This window comes from Toxorhynchites rutilus, chromosome 1, assembly GCF_029784135.1.
Source record: "Toxorhynchites rutilus septentrionalis strain SRP chromosome 1, ASM2978413v1, whole genome shotgun sequence".
NCBI classification, from domain to species: Eukaryota; Metazoa; Arthropoda; class Insecta; order Diptera; family Culicidae; genus Toxorhynchites; species Toxorhynchites rutilus.
Genome location: NC_073744.1, coordinates 196,825,381 through 196,850,207, shown reverse-complemented (window position 1 = coordinate 196,850,207; position 24,827 = coordinate 196,825,381). Strand labels below are relative to the sequence as shown.

General features: G+C 39.0%; 2 protein-coding genes across 9 annotated transcripts in view; one reads left to right on the top strand and one right to left on the bottom strand.

Moving 5' to 3' along the window:
- The first annotated feature begins 78 nt into the window (after positions 1 to 78).
- Positions 79 to 10,073, top strand: LOC129762172 (clusterin-associated protein 1). Its single transcript, XM_055760191.1, has 3 exons — positions 79 to 151; positions 8,522 to 9,688; positions 9,748 to 10,073. Exons 1-3 carry the CDS (start codon positions 130 to 132, stop codon positions 9,870 to 9,872), a joined length of 1,314 nt encoding a protein of 437 aa, XP_055616166.1. The 5' UTR covers positions 79 to 129; the 3' UTR covers positions 9,873 to 10,073.
- The window catches only part of LOC129762170 (uncharacterized), a 147,422-nt gene continuing 132,480 nt past the window's right edge, over positions 9,886 to 24,827 (bottom strand). For all 8 annotated transcript variants that reach the window (XM_055760181.1, XM_055760182.1, XM_055760183.1 and 5 more), the window contains 2 exons: positions 10,615 to 10,882; positions 9,886 to 10,556 (listed from right to left, as the gene is read on the bottom strand). In XM_055760181.1, coding sequence (XP_055616156.1) covers positions 10,041 to 10,556; positions 10,615 to 10,882 — 784 coding nt within the window. In that variant the 3' untranslated portion in view covers positions 9,886 to 10,040. The remainder of the gene's footprint in view (positions 10,557 to 10,614; positions 10,883 to 24,827) is intronic.

The window sequence follows — 24,827 nt, the reverse complement described above, 5'->3', positions numbered from 1 at the left end:
AGTTCGCTTGCAAACTCCGACTATCCTTGGTTGCCGGGGTAACACAAAAGGACCAAAACTAAGAGCTTTTCCGGAAAACGGAGAATAAGTTTGCTGGAAGCAGTTTATACAACACAAACGAAAATTAAAATGTCTTTCAAGGATGTCAGAGGTTCGTACACAATTCCATACAATAGAAAAATTATGGTACTCACGTATTAACGCCACTGGAGACAAAATACAATAGATAGCAATTTTATTTTAAGCACCGAAACTCAATTACCTCTTGTATTATTGCAGCCTTTTTGTTTGCAACGTGTAGTGATTTTTTAGTGCCACGAAAATGCGTATTTGAGATTTGCCATATTCACGCACGTTAACGCCATTCAAGAAGAAGAAGAAGAAGTATTCACGCACGTGGTGACGCAATCCTGATCGGTCGCCGTCCCGCTGTCGGAAGCGGCGACCTCTCGCAAGTAAATCCGTGTTCCCGGTTAGTTTAAAGCATAGGAAACCATCTTTGAATTAGGTTCAACCGCGCGTACGGCGGCGTACATACCACGTGGACAATTCGCTTGTCCATGGTGAGAGGGGAGGGAGTTTAGGCAACGTCCACGTAAACACGTATTGTTCAAAGTAAAACATTCGTTGACTATGAACAAAATTGAATAAGATCTGCTTTGTATTTGCAAGATTCTTTAAACTTTACGCCAACCATGGGTACTCCGTATTAATCAATAGAAAGACTGAGCTGCCTGACAGTGCTGCCCAGTCTGGGGATATTATCGTCCTGATTTTGAGATGATGTTGGGGAGTCCTCATTTATTTTTCATATTCTAGCTTTTGCTGATTTTTATACGAAATTAACTGACCCGGCAAACGTTGTTCTGTCGTATAATTTATTTCTAGAGAATATTTTGGTTGGTAAAAATAACGAATATATTTCAAGAGAGTTTGTATGTCATCGTTCAGATCTGTAAAATTGATCTAAATGATGATTTTCACAGCGAAACATACATATGCGTACCTCTTATTTTCGAATTTTCCCTTTTTATTTTAAATATCCTTCTTATATATAAAGATATGCATAGTCAACTTTTCCGATTTTTTCCAATCGTGTCAAATATTTTCCAAAGTACTCTATCATTCTAATTTGGGTGAAGACAAACTCACAAAATATATGGACGACGTAGATCTGATTAGCCGTTCTTCCGTGATGATGAGTTATACTTACGTGGGAGAAAATCTCTTTTTTATATAAAGAACTGACCTGGCAAACTTCGTCTCGCCCAAAATTTGTTTTTTGTTATCAATACCTTCAAACATTCACATTTTCTTACTAAGTACCTAGGTAGTGCGGACTGAATCAAAACGGCTGTCAAAAAAGATCCAATTGAAATGTCAAAAGAGATCCAACGATCAGGAGTGTTATTTTTCTTATGATAATCAACACTATAAAAGAGGTATTGTTGTCAAGGGCAAAAATAAGTAAAATTATAAAATGAACGAACTACATTTTTCCGTCAATTGTTTAATTAACCATTGCATCTCTAAAAGACCATCTCAGCCTTTCACTGAGCAACGCATTTTTAATGTCCCCTCTCTTTGTCATAAGTGTGCAGATCTGTAAAAGTGTGCAGATCTATAGAAATGTCTTTTAACGTTAATTTTCACTTATTCATTAATACTTTGTACATCACGATGTACGTAAGATTGTATTCTGTATATATATATATACAGCCATTCCATGCCAAACTAATATAGTGGTTCTCAGCTCTTCGTCAAAAGTGGTAATTTTGTTCTTTATCGCAAAACATTAAACTCGTATTTTTTTAATTTGTCATTAGGATGCCCATTTCCATTTTAGGGTGATCCCAAAAATCATTTCTTCCACTTTTTCCCAAAATGACTTTTTTCAAAAATTTATAACTTTCGAACCACTCAACCGATTTAGATGATCGACATATCAAATTTAAGCCAATGAGCTTTAATTGAGAAATATTTAACTTGCATATAATATGGATCATATTTTTAATATGGATTGAAAGCTGAGAACTTTTGCATAAAATATCTCGATATCAGAGATGCTATTTTTTTCGTTTTTGAAATATGATTTTGCAAAACTAATCGATGGTTCGAAAAACAATTTTTCCCCATTTTTCCCACTACAAAAAGTCATAACTTTCGAACTATTGGACCGATTCATATCATCGACATATCAAATTGAAGCTTACGAGATATATTTTTTAAAAAAATATTACTTTTGCGAAAAAAATTGAATTTTGTTTTTGTAATTATGGATTGAGTTAGTTTTTCATAGTTTTCTCGGTTAAAGATAGGAGCGCTATATTTTTTTATATTTTTTATGGAAAGCTGAGGAGTATTTACTTAACATATCTCGATATCAGAGATGCTATAATTATCGTTTTTAAGTTAGAATTTTGTAAATTTAACATGTTTTAAGTCTTCGATCAATATTCATATGTGACTAAACTAGACCTATGCTACTAGAATCCAATCTTCCCGCAAGTGTGAGTTTTGCTTATTGGCTTCAATTTAATATATCGATCATCTAAATCGGTTCAGTAGTTCAAATGTTATGATTTTTTGCAGAAAGTTATTTTTGGACACATGGGGAAAATTAATTTTTCATATCATATCTAAAAAATGAAAAAATAGCAACCCTGATATCGAGATTATTGTGTAAAAAATCCTCAGCTTTCAAGAAAAAATATAAAAATATATAGCGCCCTCTAGTCCAAAGTCATAAAAAAAATAAAAAACGACTACAATCAATAATTACTAAAATATAATTATGTATTTCGCAAGTTAAATATTTTTTTATAAAAGGCTAGGTCAATTTTATATGTCGATCATCTAAATCGATTCAGTGATTCAAATGTTATTAATTTTCATTTGTCATTTTTGGGAAAAAGTGGAAAAAAATGATTTTTCGGACCACTTAATAACTTATGTGCTGTAAGTGTGTTTAAATGTTTCAACGATCTACACATACATACATACACATACATACACAAACATACGCGTTGTTAATTTTTATAAAACACAGTATTTCTCCGTTGATATATTGGACATCCACCAAGGCTTGCGGTCTTGTCGTTTTTATTTTTAAAAACATGCAGTGTATATTTTCCATCCGCCATGCAAGGCTATACAAGTTTTAGACCACCACACGGCCATGAACCATGTCTGTCGTAACAATATCGAACAGTAACCCATATTTCGTCATAAGCAGACCCGAAGGCAAATGTAAGTTGTTGAAAATAGAATGAAAATTTTTATTCGATGTTGTTTAAATACATAGGTTGCATAGTCCTGACCCTAACTTAACTATTTTTCAATAAATCTCCTTGCATTTCAGCAAAACAATCTTGTCTAGAACAGAAAATAATTATCAGAGACAATTTTCGTTCAAGATTTTTCCTTACCTGCAGAGAATGCAATTCTCGCGTAACTTTTGAAAAGGTCCTATGTAACAAATGTAAACAAATCGTGTTAATGGATGCACGCTATTAGTTTTCAATCATTGAATGTATTACAAAAACAATCGTTCACGTATCTATCTTCTTCATCTTTTTGTCGCCGATACAAAAAATATCCAATGTACAGATTCGAATTTTAAGCACCCGGCTGTTACTTCGGACGCCACTTTCCTCCGACGGCCGAAACGTCCGAAGTAACAAAGCAGTCAAAACAACTCGCAGTCGTTCTTCGGTCGTTTTGGAATTTGTTTCTTACAGGTGTTGTTATCGATTTCAGTGCAATTCAACGAGTGATAACAATAGTAATCAGTCTTTAGAACGAAATGCTGATATTTGGATTGTTGTTTATTAGTTAGTTTCAAATTTTTATAGTGCAACGTAATATGTCCAATGTGCAAACGCGGGCAGTCAAAACGTCCAATGTAACATTTTTCGCTCCGAGGCTTCAACCTTAATCTCAAATCACGGAACAATAGTTACGATTGGTTTTACGAAGTTATTCTTGACAGCTAGTGGTGAAAACAGTGATAAAGATTGATAGCTTTTAAGACAATTCGCGAAATAATGTTCGGGTTTTCAACTACGTTTTTCTCGAGTTGGCGAAAATGTTACATTGGACCTTTTCAAAAGTTACGCGAGAATTGTTCATTAATTGTGAATAACCGTATCCTCTTTTTCGTCTGCAGTGATGTCAAGGCAAAAGTACTTATGTGTATGAGCTCCAAACATCATACACACCAGATGGGCCAACAAGAAGGACTGCCGGGCCGCAGGTTGAGTATCGCTGGTCTAACGTCATGTGTATTGATATATACTAAATATAATAACTTTTCTGTATTAAAACTATGGAAAAATGTCATATGGTGAGTCAAATATTTTTGATGTGATGAATGTTTTACAGATATGTCTGTAAATTTACAAACATATTTGTAAATCTGGCATCTCTGGTGGTCTGAGAATTTATTGCAAGAAATCGCTTGAAAACATGCAAGAATTTGCTTGAGAATGAAGTGGATTGAGTCCGCACCACTTAGCTAAGTACAATCGCAGAACTGTTCATTGATTGATCTTCTAATCGACCCCGTTGAATTTACCTTTTACTAAAAAAATCCTAGTACTTCCACCAAAGCTCATCATTATAATATTAGATTATTTTCAGACTCAATTCTCGTTCAAGATTTTTCAACCACTTGCAAATAACATGTTTCTCCGTTACTTGGAATAAATGTTTGATAAAGAAAATATCATAGAATAAAGACAGACCCCTCCCCTTTTCTCCCCTTAGAGAGGAGGGAGGAGTGGCTATTCACTATAGAAATGTTTCGTGCCCCCTAAAATCTTCACATGCCAAATTTGGCTCCATTTGCTTAATTAGTTTTCGAGTTATGCAAAAAATTATTTTTCATTCGTATGACAGCCCGCCCTAAAGAGAGGGGAGGAGTGTCGAACCACCGAAGAAACATTTATTGCATCCTAAAACCTCTACATGCCAAATTTGGTTTGGCTTGCTTGATTAATTCTCGAGTAATGTAGAAATTTGTGTTTCATTTGTATGGCGGCCCCCCCTTAGAGAGGAGGGTGGAGTGTCTAACTACCATAGAAACATTTATTGCACCCTAAAACCTCCAGATGCCTAATTTGGTTGCATTTATTTGATTAATTCTCGAGTAATGTAGAAATTTGTGTTTCATTTGTATGGCAGTCGCCGCTTAGAGAGGGGGGTGGAGTGTCTAACCACCTTAGAAACATTTATTACACCCTAAAACCTCCATATGCCTAATTTGGTTTCATTTGCTTGATTAATTCTCGAGTAATGCAGAAATTTGTGTTTCATTTGTATGGCAGCTCCCCCTAAAAGAGGGGGAAGGAGTATCTAACCATCGTAAAAACATTTATTTTTATACCTTCACATGCCAAATTTGGTTTCGTTTGCTTGATTAATTCTCGAGTAATACAGGAATTTGTGTTTCATATGTATGGCAGACCCCCCCCCCCTTAGAGAGGAGGTTGGAGTGTCTAATCACCATAGAAACATTTCTTGCAGCCTTGAACTTCCAGATGCCTAATTTGGCTGCATTTGCTTGATTAATTCTTGAGTAATGTAGAAATTTGTGTTTAATTTGTATGGCAGCCCCTCTTAGAGAGGGGGGAGGGGTTTCAAACTGTCACGAAAACCTTCCCCGGCCCCAAAAACCCCTACATACCAATTTTCATGTCAATCGGTTCAGTAGTTTCCGAGTCCATAAGAATCAGACAGACAGACAGACAGACAGACAGACAGAAATCCATTTTTATATATATATATATATATTCAATCATAACCAGAGCCTTACAATTCCGCTTCAATTAACACATCCTCACAAACTAATGTGTCTATCGCCTTTCAATTTGCTGCAAACTCATGCAGGTTAAAGATAATGCTACTATCTCTTCACGCTCAATAAAAAGAATTTCACTTCAACTCTGAACAACCTTGTTTCATTTCACGTTCGATTGTTTCATGTTTCACACTGGAGCGAATTTCTCAAATCGTCGAATGAAAATGAAAGTGTCTTACATCCAAATGAAAAATTTCATTTGAGTTCGAACCGTATTCACTAATGAAAATGAAAATGTGAAAGGCTGTGCATTATGTCAACAGACATAATCAGTTGGTGGCGATGGTTGTAAGGCTAATATGCCATCATATGCATTTTTAATTCCGCTTTTTTTTTTGGAAAAACAATTCGAGAAAATCCAGTTTGAAGAAACGGAATCGAACGAAATATTCAATTGAAAGCCACGATCGTTCTTTTACATGTGAAACTGAAACTGACTTATAGCCTACTCAAATGATAATGAATTCGAGCAGTTTAAATCTTTTCAAGTAAAAGCAGAAAAGAACGAAATTGAAGAATCGATGTTTCGGTGTAAATAGAGAATACTCACAATCGGAAATGATTCTGGCCGAATAGAAAGGAAGAAGTAAAAAAATCATTCTCATCTTCTTGTTTCGAAATTGTCAAGCCCTGATCATAACTAATTTATTTTTGTTGTATTTTGTATTTGAATAAAAACTTTTTGAGGTGGGTTTACGTCTATCGGGAACATATTGGGGTACAAAAAAAGATATTTGCATCAATCGATTTAGGCGCTCCCTAATAATTTGATACAATGAAGAAATTCATGTGTTTTAGGAAAGTATCCATCCAAAACAATCAAACTGAACGTTCCTTTTCAGGGCCATCGCATTATTATCAAAAAGTTTGGTAATGGAATTTTTCAAACAAATTCAGAATCAATTCGGGTCTTTTGGGACTGATTTGGGTCTTCCACGATTGATTAGCAGCAGCAATATTCTCGACACTACGGGCACTCCTTTGTCTCACTGGAACGGGGACATTTGTACTGTGTCTGTGGGTTCAAAAATTTCCACTAGACGCTCAATTGTTGATCTGGCAGGAAGATTATGACGACCATAAATTGAACGTAGCACTCTTAAAGTTGAGTCCATTGACTCCGAATTTCGGTAGTAAATTTTAATAATCTCTTGTTCGATCGTATATCTTTCCATTATGAAATGGCAAACCTTACTGAAGAGAAATGTCAAGAGAGCGGGAAAAAACATCGGTTTACTTTTGTAGCGTCCCTATTGGCGATCTAACGTACAAATCTACACCTAGGCGGCGCTGCGGTAAAAGTGATGATGGTTTTAAATTTTGCCATGTGAGCTTATGGAAGGTTTGTAGTTCTTTCCATAAATTACAATGTTATAATCATAAAAGATTATTTGATTGCGATGAGTTTCAAATAATCTTTTTTTTTTAATTCTTTTTTTTAATTTAATTTTTTAATTAAAATTTAATTCTGCGCAATTTTATATATAACATGTTATTTATTTACCTCTTTCAGTAGTGAAAACTATAAAAATGTTGACAATGGTTGAATTAAAGAACGAAATTCGAGAGCACAATCAAACACAAGTAGAAAAATGCACAATTCCTGCATGTGAGAATTACCTTGGAAAGCCCGGAAGTAAAATATACGTGATTTGTTTTTGAGTTTTAGGTTACATTAGCATCATTTTCTTAGTTCAAAAATAAAATCCAGATGTCTCACCGATCGTTTACGTTTTGCGTTAGATCGCCAATTGAAGTACCCTTTACCTTTGTACCAGAAAGACGAAATGATTATGAGCCATATGTGATTTATAAGTGTTGGTGGTCAATGGCAGTATTTGTATTTTGTCATTTTGTTGAAACAGAAGGTTTGAATACACAATGTATCATTACATTGCATCTGTTTTGGAAAAGATTATCCAAACACCGACACATTGCAAGAATATTTATTTGGAATCCACTTCCAAATCCATGCTGAATTATGTGGTGTAAAAATATAATTAGCTTACAGACAATTTTGAAAATAATTGAAGAATTAAAAACAAATCGTTACTATTAATAAGGCTATCATTTTTATCAATAAAAATATGGAATATAAAATCGAAACAAACTTGAAATGAAATTTATGCGGAAAATTTGAATCTTCTTATTTTTTTTTTCCAAAAACTGGAGGAATGTCCACGTGGACAACATGGGAAGGGGTATAAGGAATGTTCACGCTTGTCTACGGAGGGGGGGGGAGGAGTGTCTATAATTTTTCTGTTCACGTGGTATGTGAAAAGCCCCTAACTAAAGGAACGTCTCCTATGTTCCAAGCTAACCGAACAATCGGTGTAACACATGTTTGCATGCGAGAGTCCGCCATTTACGACGGCGGGTCGGCGGCCATCTCGGATTGCGTCACTACGGCGGTTTAAGGGCATCTCGGATCCTTCCTCTGGTTAGATGGAGACTCTGCTGGCGTTCATACGTAAATATCGCAAATCCGGTATAGGCATTTTCGTAGCACTAAAAAGCACAAAACATTGCAAACAACAAGGCAACAACAATACAAAAAATAACTGAGTGCCATTGCGAACAATAAAGTTTCTATCTATTGTATTACGGCTCCGGTAAGTTTAATACATTAATACGAAAATCATCATAAAATGCAACTTTCAGATCTCTCGGAGCACCTGAAGCTGCTCGGCTACCCGAACAACATTCCTATTTCGGTGCTGAACACACCCTACGGAGGACCGGAAAGCTTCAAAGCCTACTCCGACATACTGACGTGGCTGATCAGTCGACTGGAACCAAGTTTGGGCCTCGCGGGTGGTACCCGCACCGAACAGGATCGGGTTCTGTTCGTCCGCTCCGCTACAGAGTTTCTCGTCACCAAATCCAGCATCAAGGTAAACCCCCGCAAGTTGTACGCAAGTTCGGCCGCGGCCGCCAAGGAACTGCTCAAGGTAACCACGCTGCTGATCGCGTCGCCCAAGGTGAGCGAGCGCGATGAGGAATCGATCCGATCGCACGTGGAGATCGATCTGTCCGACAAGACGGACGACCTGAAGAAGGTACGCGGACTGTCGTCCGAGCTGACGAACCGTGGGGCGGCGTTGTACGATTTGTTGAAAAAAGAGCTTGTCAACAGGGAGACCCGCACCCGCCAGTCGACTCGTCCGCTGGAGCTGGCCACGGTCGAGAAGGTTATCAAATCGGCGATTGCTTCGCTGGAATCGAAGCTTGTCACCTCGAAAGGTACCCTGGAAAGCTTGAAGGTTGAGAATGGAAATCTGGCTTCGAAAATACAGCGCAGATCTTCCGAGTTGGAACGATCGAAACAACGGCTGCAGGCGCTGCAAAAAGTTCGACCGGCTTATTTGGAAGAGTTTGAAAAGTTGGAAGGTGAGCTGAGGACCCTCTACGAGCAGTACATCATTCGGATTCGCTGTGTTGACGCACTGAAGTCACAGCTGATCAGCAAGAATCGCACCCCGACGCCCACTTCTCCGATTGCGAAAATGGCCGACAGCAGCATGACGATTCTGCCCGAAGGGCTGATGGATTCGGACGATGAAAACGAGGACGAAATCGATGATTTTGACGATCGGGAGGACGTGAAGCTCAAGTCGGACAAACGTGTGCTACGCAGTGAATTGCTAAACAGGGACCGTGGCTCCACTCGATTCAGGACCAGAAACCCGGAGGGTGCGGGCCCATCTGTGAGTGGCCGGAATCGAGCTCGAATGATCGGAGGGATGAACGATGATTTGGGTCCACTCGATAGTTCACTTGGTAGCTCGGCCGAATCGGGAAGTGACCTCGAAATGGATGGGAATGGACGTAAGGAATGTGATATAGTGGTTGCAAGTGGGACATTTATTTGTACCGATTTATTACAGTTATCGATGGGCTTCGCTCCGACGATGACGACGACGAAGACGACGAGAGCTTGACGAAGTTGGCTCGAGAGAACTCCAACCTCAATCGAAGCACAAAGCAGGACCAAAGCGACGAAGATTTCTAAGTGCGACGTTCCATTTGTTTTTCATAATTTATTACTTTGTTTAAAACAAGATAAAATGTACAGAGATTTACAAGAATTATCTGTATTAATGTCCTTAGAAACGCGTTAAAATTAATTTGAGCAGACGTTGCGATCCCTTCTTACCTTCTATCGTCATTTCGTAGTCAACTACATGTGCACATCGTTGTAACGCTCAAAGTTATGCCGATGGTCAATTAGCATCAGATCGTGATGATATGTGACGGGCGGTGGTTGCAACATTTGAACTTGATTGATATTTTCAGCATCGATTAGTGTGGCAGGTCCTGAACTCCCAGTGGTGCTGGTACTGTTCAACTTCTCCTCCTCCTTGGCCAGATAGCTATCGGCAATGTCCCGATCCAATCCTGTGTACGTGAAGGTCTGTTCCTGATGTTGTGGTTGCTGTTGATGATGGTGGAGATGTCGCTGCTGCTGCTGCTGGTGGTAGTGATCTTCGATAGGTGCATTGTGATCGACAGCACGCACTGATCGTCTCCGATTGGCTCGGGCGATTTGAGCCTCTAGCATTGCACTTTCCGGATACATGGGTGGATAGTGAGGCATCCCGCCCGGAGGCATAATGTTGGGTGGGTACATTACGGGAGGCACCCCGGGTGGGGGAGGTGGTGGAGACGTCGGGTAGATTGGCATCATTGGAGAACGCTAAAAAAAGGACACCAGAATTTATCATTTGGTTGCACAAGCTTATGTTTTCTAGTACCCCATTTGCGGTGCAGGCGGGTACAAGCATCACGGGGCGTGGGGTTGCGCCGGTACCATTGCTGAAATTATCCGTTCGGTGTTTATCGCCGTAAAGGGACCCATAACTTCGGCGGAGCATCGTCTGATACATCATGTCCTTCAGTGAGGGATCCATCTGGATCGAGTTGATGTAATCTTCTACCTTTTGTTGGGACATGAACGACTGCGAACCAGGCGCTCCGCTGTGTATAACGTTTTCCATCATGCGCGTTTTCTGAGTGGGTCGCCTGTATTAAGTGATGGAAAAGATGTTCGTCATTTATTGTTATTATGAGAATGATTCTATAACTATAGATAAACTGTGTCTTATAGAACAGAGCAATCATAAATCGAAAATCAACGACAAACGTAAAACGGTGATTGACGACCAGCCCTGAGGATCTAATTTATAAAATTGCACAATATTTTTAAGAAGTAATTTAGAAGTTGGAAGTTGATTGAGGATGTCGAAAGATGGTGATTGACCTGAAACAGCGAAATTGCACAAAGAACACACTGAATGACGATTGGGAGTGGGAGTAGCAAATCATTCACATTGTGCAAGTTTCGGTGATTCAAGTCAATAACAACGCCGGCCACGTCCTTACAGTCACCAGGGGAAGGGAAGAAATGTTAGTATGATATTCGCCGTCCGAAGGCCAGAAGGGTCGTCCTTATAGCGTGGTTCCCTAGCGATTATCATGGAAGGGATAGTTGTTAGTGGGAAGCCGAGGCGTAGAGAGGGTAGACAGCGCCCCCGGCTTCATATTTAGTTTGTCCCAAAAAATACCATTTTTTTTAAATTTTTTTCACTAGTTTGGAGATTGTGATATTTTTTTTCTCTATTATAGTGACTTTCAACACATTTCGGCAGTGTGATGTCGGGAGTGAGAATTGAATTCGTGATCTCTGCGTGAGAGATTGTGATATTTTGAGAAAACTACTCACTTATAACAACGTTTACTTTAAGTAGTTTATTCGCATTTAGAAGGCTAGAAACATCATTACCAGCTTCGCTTATTCTCTTGTTAAATCTTCGCCTTGCATGCGTTACATGGAGCAAAATTATACACAATTGCATCTAAGTCTAGGTCTGCTAGCGATTTTTTCGATCGAGAGTCCAACCCAGTGAGACGGTCTTGGTTCATTTTAAAACGCAGATATTGACGTAGGACTACGTCTTTGATTTCTATATAGGGGGGTCACTCTACGAAAAATGTAATGTTTAAATGCATATTACGCAGAATCGTTCTTATGATATATGTTATAATATATACCATTTGACCAGCATTTTTTCACCTGAGACATCAACAGTCGAAATAATAGAACAAGTGAGCAATTTAACAAACAAAAGATGTATGTTTTGCGAGCGGATATATGACGAACATCTTAAGCCGGTGTCTTCCAAGCTGCGAAAACATGGGCGAAAACTGATGGCAATACTAGAAGGATGGCAGCGATTAAAAAATGAAACGAAATGAAACGAAATAAAATATTAATAATCTTCGTAACTTAATTCCTTCTATGATAGATTGAGCCGTAGAACCAATATGACTTGATTGTGATAGTCTGCAAACGAGCATTGTTTCACCGAAAAAGCTTCTGCCGATAATAAGAATAACACAATAGAAAGAAATAACAATAAATCACCATTTAAAATAAAGCAACTTCATGATATTATGTATTTTATCTAATATGTATGTATTATGTATTTTACCTAAAAATATCACTAAATCGTATACATTTTCAACTTTTTTTTTGTTTCTTCCCCATAAGCTATTCAATGTAATCAATGACGATTCACAAATACTTCTTACTACCATTCTACCCTGTAATGTGTCCCACTAATATTCATTAATCATTTTCAGTTAGACCTGTTGAACTTGAAGGTTGTGAGTACATACGATAAACGATCTACTTCAGGGCTACTATTTAGAGTTTCAAAAGAGTTAAACTAACAGATTTCTGAACAATGAAAAGAATTACATTTATAATAACCAAGTGTTCTGAACAATCACAATCCTACGTCAAACTTCCGTCCGTGCCCTAGGCTCAGACCCTACTACTTTTCATAAAAATCAGCATGATTATTCCAAAAAAGTCACAGGAGGGTTGTGTCCAAGACACGACCGCATAGTTGACGTGGGATTCCGTTAGGCTATCTGTTGATTTTGGACATGTTTGAAGAATTACATCATTAAACTCTTTGATAACGATTTGGTGGCTCTGAAAAGGGCCGTTTTGTTTGGTTATTGGGAATTGTTTGTTCACTCCACCAGTATTTACCGAGTGATGTTTACAGAAAGATGGTAAACAGTCGTTGGATGGTACGTATCAGATAAAAGATACCGAAGTGAAACGAGATATGATGAAAACCGCCCTCTGTAATCCTAGACGAGATGCCTCCTGTGTTATGTATGGATGAAATAAAGAAAAAAAATTCACCAATGTTATATAGTATAATTACCAATACCGAACACAATTATCAATTTCTCTCATCAGTGAAAACACGTTAGTTTAATATAGAGAAAACATATTTAAAATGGAAAAGGTAAATTTCTTTTAAAATTTTTACCTTCTGTGTGTTTATTCAACCCAATGCGGATTTTAATTGGACTAACAACAACTAATATTAAATGTAGAGCATATAGGAAATCACTTTTTCTAATATTTCTTCACTTTTCAATTTTTCTCGCCATATAAACTTTCCTTGGGCGAAAATGAACACAACAAAACAGACAGCTTGAACCAAACGACCCGTTCTCGAGCGGGAACACACCTTGGTTTTTATTAATCAAAATTGAAATAAATCGTTTCATATTTCAAATCATTTTTAACACAATTTTACACTTACACTTGTGCTAAATTTTTCACAATACACGATCGGTCATTGATATGAAATTTCATGAAGCAACCAACATTAAAGTTCCAAATTTAAATTTTATTTGCTAGAATTAATCGTATCACTCACCTTACTCGCAATATAAAAATGCCCCGACTTTTATATATTTGTAATGCCGATTTCCCCCGGGCACCTTGGTTTTGATATCTCTGTTAGGGAATACATTTCGGTTGGAACGAAAGCTCCTCCTACTTTCATGTATCTACAATGCCGATTTCCCCCAGGCAGCATGGTTTTGATGTCTCTATTAGGGACTCGCCCCATGTGTCGTCAATTCGACCAATCAGAAGTGGGTATTTCCGTTTTTCAATTGTTCGGTAGTTAGTTTCATGACATATTATTTTATTCAATATAAAAAATTGTTATGAAGTACCGAAATCGATTGACGCGAAAATTTCATCAATCCATCATGAAATGACTGAGCAAAAAGCGTTTGAAATTGGACAATTTTCACGATGTGCTCGATCTTCGATTTTCAATTTGTACCCCAATAAGTTCCCGAAAGACGTAATCCTACGTCAAAACTGAATATTTCCCAAGATTTATGAAGTTGAACGAAGAAAGATCATTAGTAGATGAAACGCGAGACTTATTAAAGATGAGGAAAGATTAAGCTGGTCTTAATGGGATGATGAATTTCATCCCATTAAGCTCTAGCTAAGCGAACGATATCAAATATCAAGCACTGACATGTATCTACATCTCACATCTTACATCTAACATCTATTACATGTGATGTGCTGCTATAACATAAATATAATGCTTTATAACGTGATCACAACGTAAATAGAATTTGGAAGAAAACAAACAGCAATAACTTCACGGATTGTTGATTGAGAAGAAACCACTACTATTAATTAAGTTCACATTTTTATAATGTAAAAACATAGGATATACAATAGAAACAAACATAAAATTGAATTTCCAAGAAATGGAGAAATGACGACAGGGGAAGCTGTATAGAAAATGTCCATGCTTGTTCACCAAGGGGGAGGGGGGGGGGGTGGTCTGAAATCGTATTTTTCCTGTCCACGTGGTATGTGGACTAGAGATGTTCCATCCGCTCATGAGTTGTTCATCCGACTCGATTCATCTTAGTGAGCGGATTCGGATCGGCTCGCAATAAAAAAAAAACGTAGCTCTTCAGCTCACATCGGAGCTGCTGATCTGTTGAGCTGATGAGCTGCTGAGCTGATGAGCTGCTGAGCTGATGAGCTGCTGAGCTGATGAGCTATTGAGCTGTTGAGTTGAGTTTTTGTTTGTTCCTCTCCGTTCTTTAGCTGTACCAGAGATGCCGGATAATAAAAGGCTTTTAATTTGAAGATATTTAATTGCTCGTTTTTCAATTATATTTTCCATACAACGCATTACAAAATAAAGATTATTATTATATCGATAACTGTTTGCAAATGAAATTAATTTAATATGTTATTAAAACTTGACTGTTAAAACACATTAATTTATTTAAGCGTGCTGAATTAAAACAATCAAAAAATCATCCGACATCAATGCTGATGATTGATTGGTAATGAACTGATAATGGTAATGGACTTCCATGCGGAACAGACTTTTGGAATAAAACAAATACTACTATCTTTGCATTTGCTAATTTGATAGAGATGGAGGGTGGCTGTTTCTTTGTGACGTTTGTCACAGCGAATAATTATTTCGCGTTGCGCCTATTAGTGGAAACTGTTTATATTATCCTTGCGAGTGTGGATGGAAAATAAGGTTTCTCTTTGTAGTTTTACCTAAAAACGGTGTTTCGGACTATATTTCTGAAGGAAAATAGAGAAAGAAAGAAAGGACAGAAACAATATATGGAAAGAAGGAAATTTGACGAATAGACGAATAGGAGAAAAACCACAAATCTTGAATATTCATATTTTTAAACGGTTTCGTTTGGTTACTCCTGGATCTTCCGTTGTTTAAATCCACCAGTCTTATTTTGTATATAATTACAAACACAATTCGTTTATTCTTTTCCTTTCTGTCCATTAAGAAAACATTCGCTTTACAATGTCCCATGGTAGTTACGTTTCAGATACAATTGTGTGAAAACCCGTAAAATTCAACGGAGCTGAAGAGCTGTTCCAAATGATCGGTTCAGTTAAATGAGCTGAACGGCTCTGAGCCGCTCACCATAATGAGGGGCTGTCCACATACCACGTGGACAATTTTAGGGGGGGTAGGGGGTATGAAAATGTCCACGCTTGTCCACGGAGAGGGGGCAGGGGGTATAGGCTATGTCCACGTGGACACGAAAAATGAATATTTTTTCTAATATAATCACAACTTTCCGCCTAACTTAAGTATTCAGTATTTATGAAGAAACGAATTGAGCTGCCTGAGAGTGCTTCATATATCATTGAACTTCTGTAATATCATTGTAATATCATCCTTCACTGAAATCCATATTCTAAGATAACTCGCGTAAACTGTGAGCGACCGAGATATTTTGTATGATCCTATAACTATTATAGTTGCGGGCTATACATAGACGTTCCTAGCTCAAACCTACAAAAAATAAACGATTCCATAATGGTTAAGTTTCCATGATATTACACATATGGTTTTTTTTTATCAAATACAATTTTCTATAGAGCATGTATAGAGCTCTCGAGAACAATTAGTCTTAGGATAATAATGTCTGTATAGTTTGTCATGCAGAATTTCGTGTAAAATCATTTTTTCTCGAAAAGTTAGAATTTTTCAAAGTACAGCGCGGACTCGACTATATACAGTTTTTGATTTCTTTTCGTATATCATCGAATCCTGTATATAATCGAGTCAAAAAAAATTGTTTTTATTCGTTTTTTTACGCATGTATTTTTCATTTTTTGAATATTTTTATTCAATTTGGTTTTTGATTCATCTCCTTTTAAGGTAAGTGAAAAACTTAAAAGTAATTTTTATAATTTGTAATATTTTATTATTAATTTCATCGTAAAAATTTATATTGAACTAGATTGTTTCTATCGATTAAATTGAAGCTCTTCAACCACCCTACAATTTTTTCTTTGACACCCAACTACTATCTTTCTTAATTAGACTGCAATATCGATATAAACTATTCTTGGTGAAAATTCAAGCAAAATCTTCAAAAATCACGATTTTTACCCCACTGTTTACCCCACATGTAATAGCCACTTAAATTGCATTTTAACGTTGAAAGGTTACATTTCTTCTTGAAATAAGTCATATTTGAAATATAAAAAAAAATATTTTTTTCCAAACTGTATATAATCAGGTCTATAATTGTATATAATCGAATCACATATAATCGAGTCCGTATATAATCGAGTCTGTATATAAAGGGTGTGTCACATCAAATTGCATCACGGAAAAAACGCTGTAGAAATTCGCCCAGTAGACCGATCCTTTTGAAAATTTTAGACAGTAAAATAAAAACTATTAAACAACTTTTGGCATTTTCTTTTTATTCATACTTCGAGCCCAAGCCCGTATGCTCGCACCTTCCTCTTTACCCCGTCCATAAGGTTCTGTACAACGTCAGGTTGTAGTTTTTTTTGAACAGAAATCCATTTTCTCTTGAAGTCCGCCTCCGCTTTGACAACTTTTGGGTTCTTCCGGAAGGCCTGCTTCATAATCGCCCAATATTTCTCTATTGGGCGAAGCTCCGGCGCGTTGGGCGGGTTCATTTCCTTTGACACGAAGGTGACCCCGTTGGCTTCGTACCACTCCAACACGTCCTTTGAATAGTGGCACGAAGCGAGATCCGGCCAGAAGATGGTCGGGCCCTCGTGCTGCTTCAATAGTGGTAGTAAGCGCTTCTGTAGGCACTCCTTAAGGTAAACCTGCCCGTTTTCCGTGCCGGTCATCACGAAGGGGTCGCTCCGCTTTCCGCAAGAGCAGATCGCTTGCCACACCATGTACTTTTTGGCAAACTTGGATAGTTTCTGCTTGCGAATCTCCTCCGGAACGCTGAATTTGTCCTCTGCGGAGAAGAACAACAGGCCCGGCAGCTGACGAAAGTCCGCTTTGACGTAGGTTTTGTCGTCCATTACCAGGCAATGCGGCTTCGTCAGCATTTCGGTGTACAGCTTTCGGGCTCGCGTCTTCCCCACCATGTTTTGCCTTTCGTCGCGGTTAGGAGCCTTCTGAACCTTGTATGAACGCAGGCCCTCCCGCTGCTTGGTCCGCTGGACGAGTGAACTTGACAAATTCAGCTTATTGGCGACATCCCGGACCGAACTTCTCGGATCACGTCTAAACTGCTTAACTACGCGCTTGTGATCTTTTTCACTGTCGGAGCATCCATTTTTGCCGTTCTTCACCTTCCGGTCGATGGTTAGGTTCTCGAAGTATCGTTTTAGTACTCTGCTGACCGTGGATTGGACGATTCCCAGCATCTTACCGATGTCCCGATGTGACAACTCCGGATTCTCGAAATGAGTGCACAGGATTAATTCACGACGCTCTTTTTCGTTCGACGACATTTTTCAAAATTTACGAAAAATTTACAGTGAAGCATGGCCAACGTGATCTACACACTCTTATCTGATTATAAGCGAAAGCTGAAGATATAATTCCTAAAAATTAAATTTCTACAGCGTTTTTTCCGTGATGCAATTTGATGTGACACACCCTTTAATCGAGTCCTACCTGTATTGGAATCCCGTCAATTTCTAGGAATTAATATTTCATTTGCTTGAAACGATCCATGCACCACTAGTCGTCAAACTTGAATCAATTGACCCAGTATTCTATTTTTTTCAGAAAATTTCGCATAGATTGCAGTTGTAAAACATTTGAATTGATTGATTGAAGTGCCTTTTAGAAGTCGAAAAATACTTAAAATTTTTCGTTTTTTAAGGGTTTTATTATTTTTTGATGATAAACTCGATTGTTTCTATCAACAAAATTAAAGCTCTCCAATCCTTCTACAATTCCTTCCTCGACACCACAATGTTATTCCTATTGTTATCTTTCACTATTTAAAATGTTCTACAACAGAATATTATGGAAAATTTTCTCATCTTTCAAATGAATTCAATTAATTTTTTTTTATCTGTATTATAGTGACTTTCAACTCATTTGGCTGGTTCGTCACTTTTACTTCCATTTTTGGAAGAATGTCGGGAGTGAGAATTGATTGTTCTATGTAGCGTACTTTTGAATTGGGATCAATTTCATGCAAAAACTGGTCTCAAGAAATGTTCAACTTTCATAGTTGAGATTTGAGCTCGATTTCATAGTTGGGAATCAATGAATCGTGAGTTTTCTGATGTAATGCTTCCACGCGAGCACTTTGGAAGCCATCTAGACACTCAATGCAGAATGGTCTATAAGGATTTGAAAAATAATAAAATATCTTAATACGCTATTAATACCCTCTGAAAATTCTCCGAACTATGGCGGAAAAGATTTTGAATTGCGCTACCGAGTAAAGGTGAATCGGAAATCCAGAGATTAGCAGTGATCGATCATATTCCGGAGTGGGCAAAGATTTTTTTCATCTAAAATTTTGAGTAACACTGTAACTCTGCCATAAAACAATGCAAAACAATGCATCTCTGTAGTAAAATGTTCTACTGGAATTACATGTGAATCAAATGGAAGCATATTAATCAAGTTGATTGGATTATTACTGGCGTCTATGTGATATCAACGTATTTTTTTTTGCAAGTGTTTAGAAAATCGTTTCCATTTATCCATTTATTTTTATTCGATTGGCGATTGGCAATTCAGATGCGAATTGTTCCTCATCTGGTCAACTGTAAATTGCGTGTTTCCGTGTTAGCAAAACCAGATAGCCTTTATATATTCGCTTATAATGGAAAAACAAAATATCATATACTCACAAGTATTTCCAAATTAACCTCATATGAAGCATGTGCTTTGTTATTCTACCCATTTCTCTACCATACAAAAACAATGGGCCACAACTGGTACAGGGTACAACTAGTGAAATTTGAAATAAAAACAACCTAAGGGGGGACCCCGGTCTGGAAAATAAAAAAAATCGAATTTTTGTTTGTTTTTGCATTTTTGGGAAGCTTATGCCCCTTTTAGATATTTGATTTCGTTGGAAAGTTACAGCCAAATGTATGACCTCACTTGTACGAATTTTTAAACGCGTTTTTCTCGATACCGTGTTTTTTCAACTGGTGGTATCAATATCTTAGCATCTATTCGACCGATTTAGTTGAAATTTTTTATCAGCCTTTAAAAATGGATTATATAAAGCGTTACATAGCCGTTTTTTTGATTTTTTGATCTCATTTTTTCGATTTTTTATGAGCTTCTAAACAGCGATTTTTTATAAAAAATAACTCATTTTTAACAAAAATGGCCGCCATTTCGGCAATTTTTCGAATTTTTAAAAACCCCTATGTAACGCTTTAGGTATTGTCCTAATGTTTCAAAATATTCATTGCAATTTGTTCTACGACACCCCGTTGCTTCAGAACCGATACCACCAGTAAGGTACCAATTTTCAGACAGCATCTACGCATCCAGCTGTCAACAGCGTAATAATCATTATTCGTGCACTTAAAAAATGAAAAATACATCTACACATATACCTTAAACAATAACTAAAATACCCGAGCTCTTCACTTTATTCGTAACATTCGAAAAAAATCCAAGAAAATTAATTTTTTTCCGACCTTCCAGACAGGAAAAAAATGGAATTTAGGTGCAAATCAGTTCTTTCCTTAATTATTTTGATTATAAAAGGAAAAATGTCCACGTGGACAAAGGGGGGTAGTGTTGGGATGGCAACCACTGCACTCATTGTGCCCCCACTTCTGCGGTGTACCACTGTGTAAACGAACTGTCACTTGGTAGCCATCATGATATTCATTCCAATAATAAACATTAACCAGTTAATACACGTTATATTGTTTGCTACTCAAATCGCGTGTTTTGCTTTTCTTCCTGGCTCATCCGAAACCTTTTTAGGTTATGGGCCCAGGTAACGTTTTGCGAAAGTAGTTATCGGGAGTGATTCGGAAAAATGCAGGAGGAAACTTCGGACCGTTTGTTGTGGCCACTTTTTGATGGCTCTAATTTCGCTGCATGGAAATTCCGCATGAACGTACTTCTCGAAGAGCGAGAACTGTCAGAGTGCGTGCTGAATAATGTGGCGGATGTGGAGGAGCTGAAAGAGGATCCGGCTGACACACTAGCGGAAAAGACTCGAAAAACGAGAGCACGGGAGGATCGAATGAAACTTGACCGACGCTGTAAGGCGCTGCTGATATCGCGAATTCACGACTCGCAGCTTGAGTATATACAGGAGAAAAAGTCTCCGAAGGATATTTGGGAAACATTGCATCATGTTTTTGAGCGTCGGAGCATCGCTAGCAGGATGCATTTAAAGAGGCAAATGTTGTCGATGCGGTTTGAAGTTGGAAATTTGCAGCAGCATTTTTTGAAATTTGACAAAGTAGTGCGAGAATATCGTGCCACCGGTGCTCAGTTGGATGATTTAGATGTTGTTTGTCATCTCCTCCTGACGCTAGGTTCGTCGTATGCCGTGGTGGTGACAGCGCTAGAAACCATGCCTGAGGAAAATTTGTCTATAGAATTCGTGAAGTGTAGACTTTTGGACGAAGAGACAAAACGAAAAGGCATCGAATCGTCATCCGTATCAAACAGTGATGCTGCTTTTTTCGGTGGAAAGAAAAAGAAACCATTGAAATGTTTTGGTTGTCACAAGGAAGGGCACAAGCTGATGGATTGCCCAGAGAAAAAGAGATCGCAATCCGGTCAGAAGGGACCGAACTCGAAGGCAAATGTTGCGAAATCGAATAAGCGAGGAGACATATGTTTCGTTGGTGTACGTGACGGGATTGGATTGCAAGAATCAAATCGGACAAGATGGTTTGTCGATTCCGGAGCAACGGATCATCTGGTGCGTGACCAAAAACTGTTCAGTGAGCTGCATAGCTTGGAAAAGCCCATCGAAATAGCAGTTGCTAAGGATGGCGAGACGATTATTGCGGAACACTTTGGTACCATAAAGGTAGTATCCATAGTAAATGGTAAGTCGATTGACTGTATTATTAAAGACGCACTGTATGTACCGAAATTGCGCTGTAATCTGTTCTCAATACTGAAAGTAGAGCAGGCTGGAATGCGTGTTGTTTTCGAATGCGGAGAAACAAAAATCTATCGTGGATCCGAAATCGTCGCGAGTGGTTCTTTGCGGAATAAACTCTACGAACTTGATTTTTATACGGTGAGGAATAGTGCGGATAATTCCTCTTTAATGTCGTGCGGTCGTATTCAAAAGAACATTGAACTCTGGCATAGAAGATACGGACATTTAAACGAGAAAAGCTTGAAGTCTCTGATAAGAAATGAAATGGTTTCGGGAATATCAGTGAACGTCGATACGGACAAAAGTGTTATATCGTGCGAATCATGTCTCGTCGGTAAACAAACGCGGAAACCGTTCTTATCGCGCGAAGGTAAGCGTACGTCGCGAGTGCTTGAACTAATACACACCGATGTGTGTGGCCCAGTGACGCCGGAAGGGCTTTTCGGGCAGAAATACTTTGTTACGTTCACGGACGATTGGAGCCACTTCGCGATGGTGTACCTGATGTCGTCTAAGGATGAGGTGATGCAGTGTTTCGAGGAATATGAAGCTCTTGTTACGGCTAAGTTTAACCGGAAGATTTCGCGTTTAAGGTGCGATAACGGAGGCGAATACACGAGCAAACGATTCAAGAAGTTCTGCAAGGCTAGAGGGATCCAGATTGAGTGGACTGTACCATATACCCCCGAACAAAACGGGGTCAGCGAACGTCTAAATCGGACACTTGTTGAAAAGGCCAGAGCGATGTTAGCAGATTCTGGTATTGATAAGCAGTTCTGGGGGCAGGCTGTAGAGACAGCAGCTTACTTGACGAACAGAAGTCCAACGGTTGCAATTGAGTCGAATCAAACTCCATACGAGCTGTGGGAGTCACGGAAGCCAAATGTATCGAATATACGAGTCTTCGGGAGCAGAGTTTTTGTTCATGTGCCGCAGGAGCTAAGAAGGAAACTTGATGCTAAGGCCTGGAACGGTATTTTCATCGGTTATTCCCATAATGGGTATCGTGTCTGGGATCCCGTGAAGAAGACGATCGTCACGGCACGAGATGTGGACTTCATCGAAGGTACGGAAACTGCAAATCAATTCATAGATGTATCAACAGTAAATACGAATGTTGAAATACGTAACATTGAAGCTAAGGAGAGCAAAGATTCGTCAGATGACGAAAACGACAATCAAGAAGAGGATGTTCATTCACGAGAGGTTACAGAAATACCGGAAATAGGAAAAGAAAGGCCTAAGCGAACGACGACCGTACCGGTTTGGCATCAAGATTTCGACATGGAATATGCCGGATTCGCCCTTAGCGCGATGAATTTCGTGGAAGACATTCCAAGCACTATTGAAGGATTGAAGCTGCGGGACGACTGGAAAATGTGGAAGGCAGCTATCGATGACGAAATGAGTTCGTTGACGCGGAATAATACATGGTCTCTGGTGAAGCTTCCGGAAGGACGATCATCTGTAACCTGTAAATGGATTTTTAAGGTCAAGAGAGGTGGTCCCGGAAAACCAGATAAGTACAAGGCGAGGCTTGTAGCGAGGGGTTTTTCTCAGAAGCAAGGCTTCGATTATACGGAGACGTATTCCCCGGTAGCGAAACTCGACACTCTGCGGATGGTGCTGGCATTAGCAAACCAAGAACAGCTGTTGATTCACCAGATGGACGTCAAAACTGCGTTTCTGAACGGCGAGTTGAATGAAGAAGTGTACATGACTCAACCTGAAGGGTTTAAGCAGGGGAACGGATTGTTCTGTCGATTGAATCGGTCGATTTACGGGCTGAAGCAGGCGTCTCGTACTTGGAACGAGAGATTCCATGGTTTTGTGGATAAACTAGGATTTGTTCGAAGCAGAAACGATCAGTGTCTCTACACGCGTGGCGTAGGAAAGAAGATGTTGATTTTAGTGCTATATGTTGACGATATTTTGTTGGTGGGTTCATCGCTGAAAGATCTTGTTGCTGTGAAGGAAAAATTTGCTGATGAATTCGAAATGACCGACGATGGTGAAATCCGTCAGTTTTTGGGGATGTGCATCAATCATGATTTGCAGGCAGGTGTCATGAAAATTAGTCAGCGTAGATATTTCGAAGGACTACTAGAACGCTTTGGGATGATGGAGTGTAAACCTGTTTCTACTCCGATAGAGAATCGTTTGCGATTAAAGAGGGGAGAAGAACAGCAACGTACGACGAAACCATATCGTGAGTTGGTTGGCTGTCTTATGTACGCATCCCTCACGACCAGACCAGATTTGTCAGCGGCTATAAATTACTTTAGCCAGTTTCAGTCATGCCCGACCGATGAACACTGGGTTCATTTGAAACGGATGTTGCGGTACATCAAAGGTACGTTGGATGTAGGATTGGTGTACAAGTTAAGCGAAGCTTCGCCACCTCTGGAGGTACATTGCGATGCAGATTGGGCGAACGATCTGGTAGATCGGAGATCTGTGACTGGGGGAGTCTTCAAGCTGTATGGTTGCACTGTGGCTTGGTTAACCAGGAAACAGCAGACAGTTGCACTCTCTTCTACGGAGGCAGAGCTCTCAGCTTTGTGTACGGCTGCTTGACATGCGATGTGGACGGTTCGAGTGCTCCAGGACTTGGGAAAATCTTTGGATGGACCGATTCCGGTTTTCGAAGACAATCAGTCTACAATCATGATAGCTGAAAATGAACGGGACTGCAAGAGGCTGAAGCACGTGGATACAAAGTTCCATTTCCTGCGTGATTTGTTGAAGCAAGGTTTCATTGAAATTAAGTTCGTACGCTCGTCTGAACAGCAGGCCGACGTGATGACCAAGGGTCTTCCAGCGGCCACCTTCAAGGGACTGTGCTCCAAAATAGGGCTGGAGGCATGCTGTGGTTGAGCAGGGGTGTTGGGATGGCAACCACTGCACTCATTGTGCCCCCACTTCTGCGGTGTACCACTGTGTAAACGAACTGTCACTTGGTAGCCATCATGATATTCATTCCAATAATAAACATTAACCAGTTAATACACGTTATATTGTTTGCTACTCAAATAGCGTGTTTTGCTTTTCTTCCTGGCTCATCCGAAACCTTTTTAGGTAGGGGTATGAAAATGTCCACGCTTGTCCACGGAGGGGGAGGGGGGAGTCTAAAACCGTGCTTTTTCTGTCCACGTGGTATGTGGACAGCCCCTGAGCTGATTTGCTCATCTCTAATGTGGACTGCCTCTAAATAAAGTTT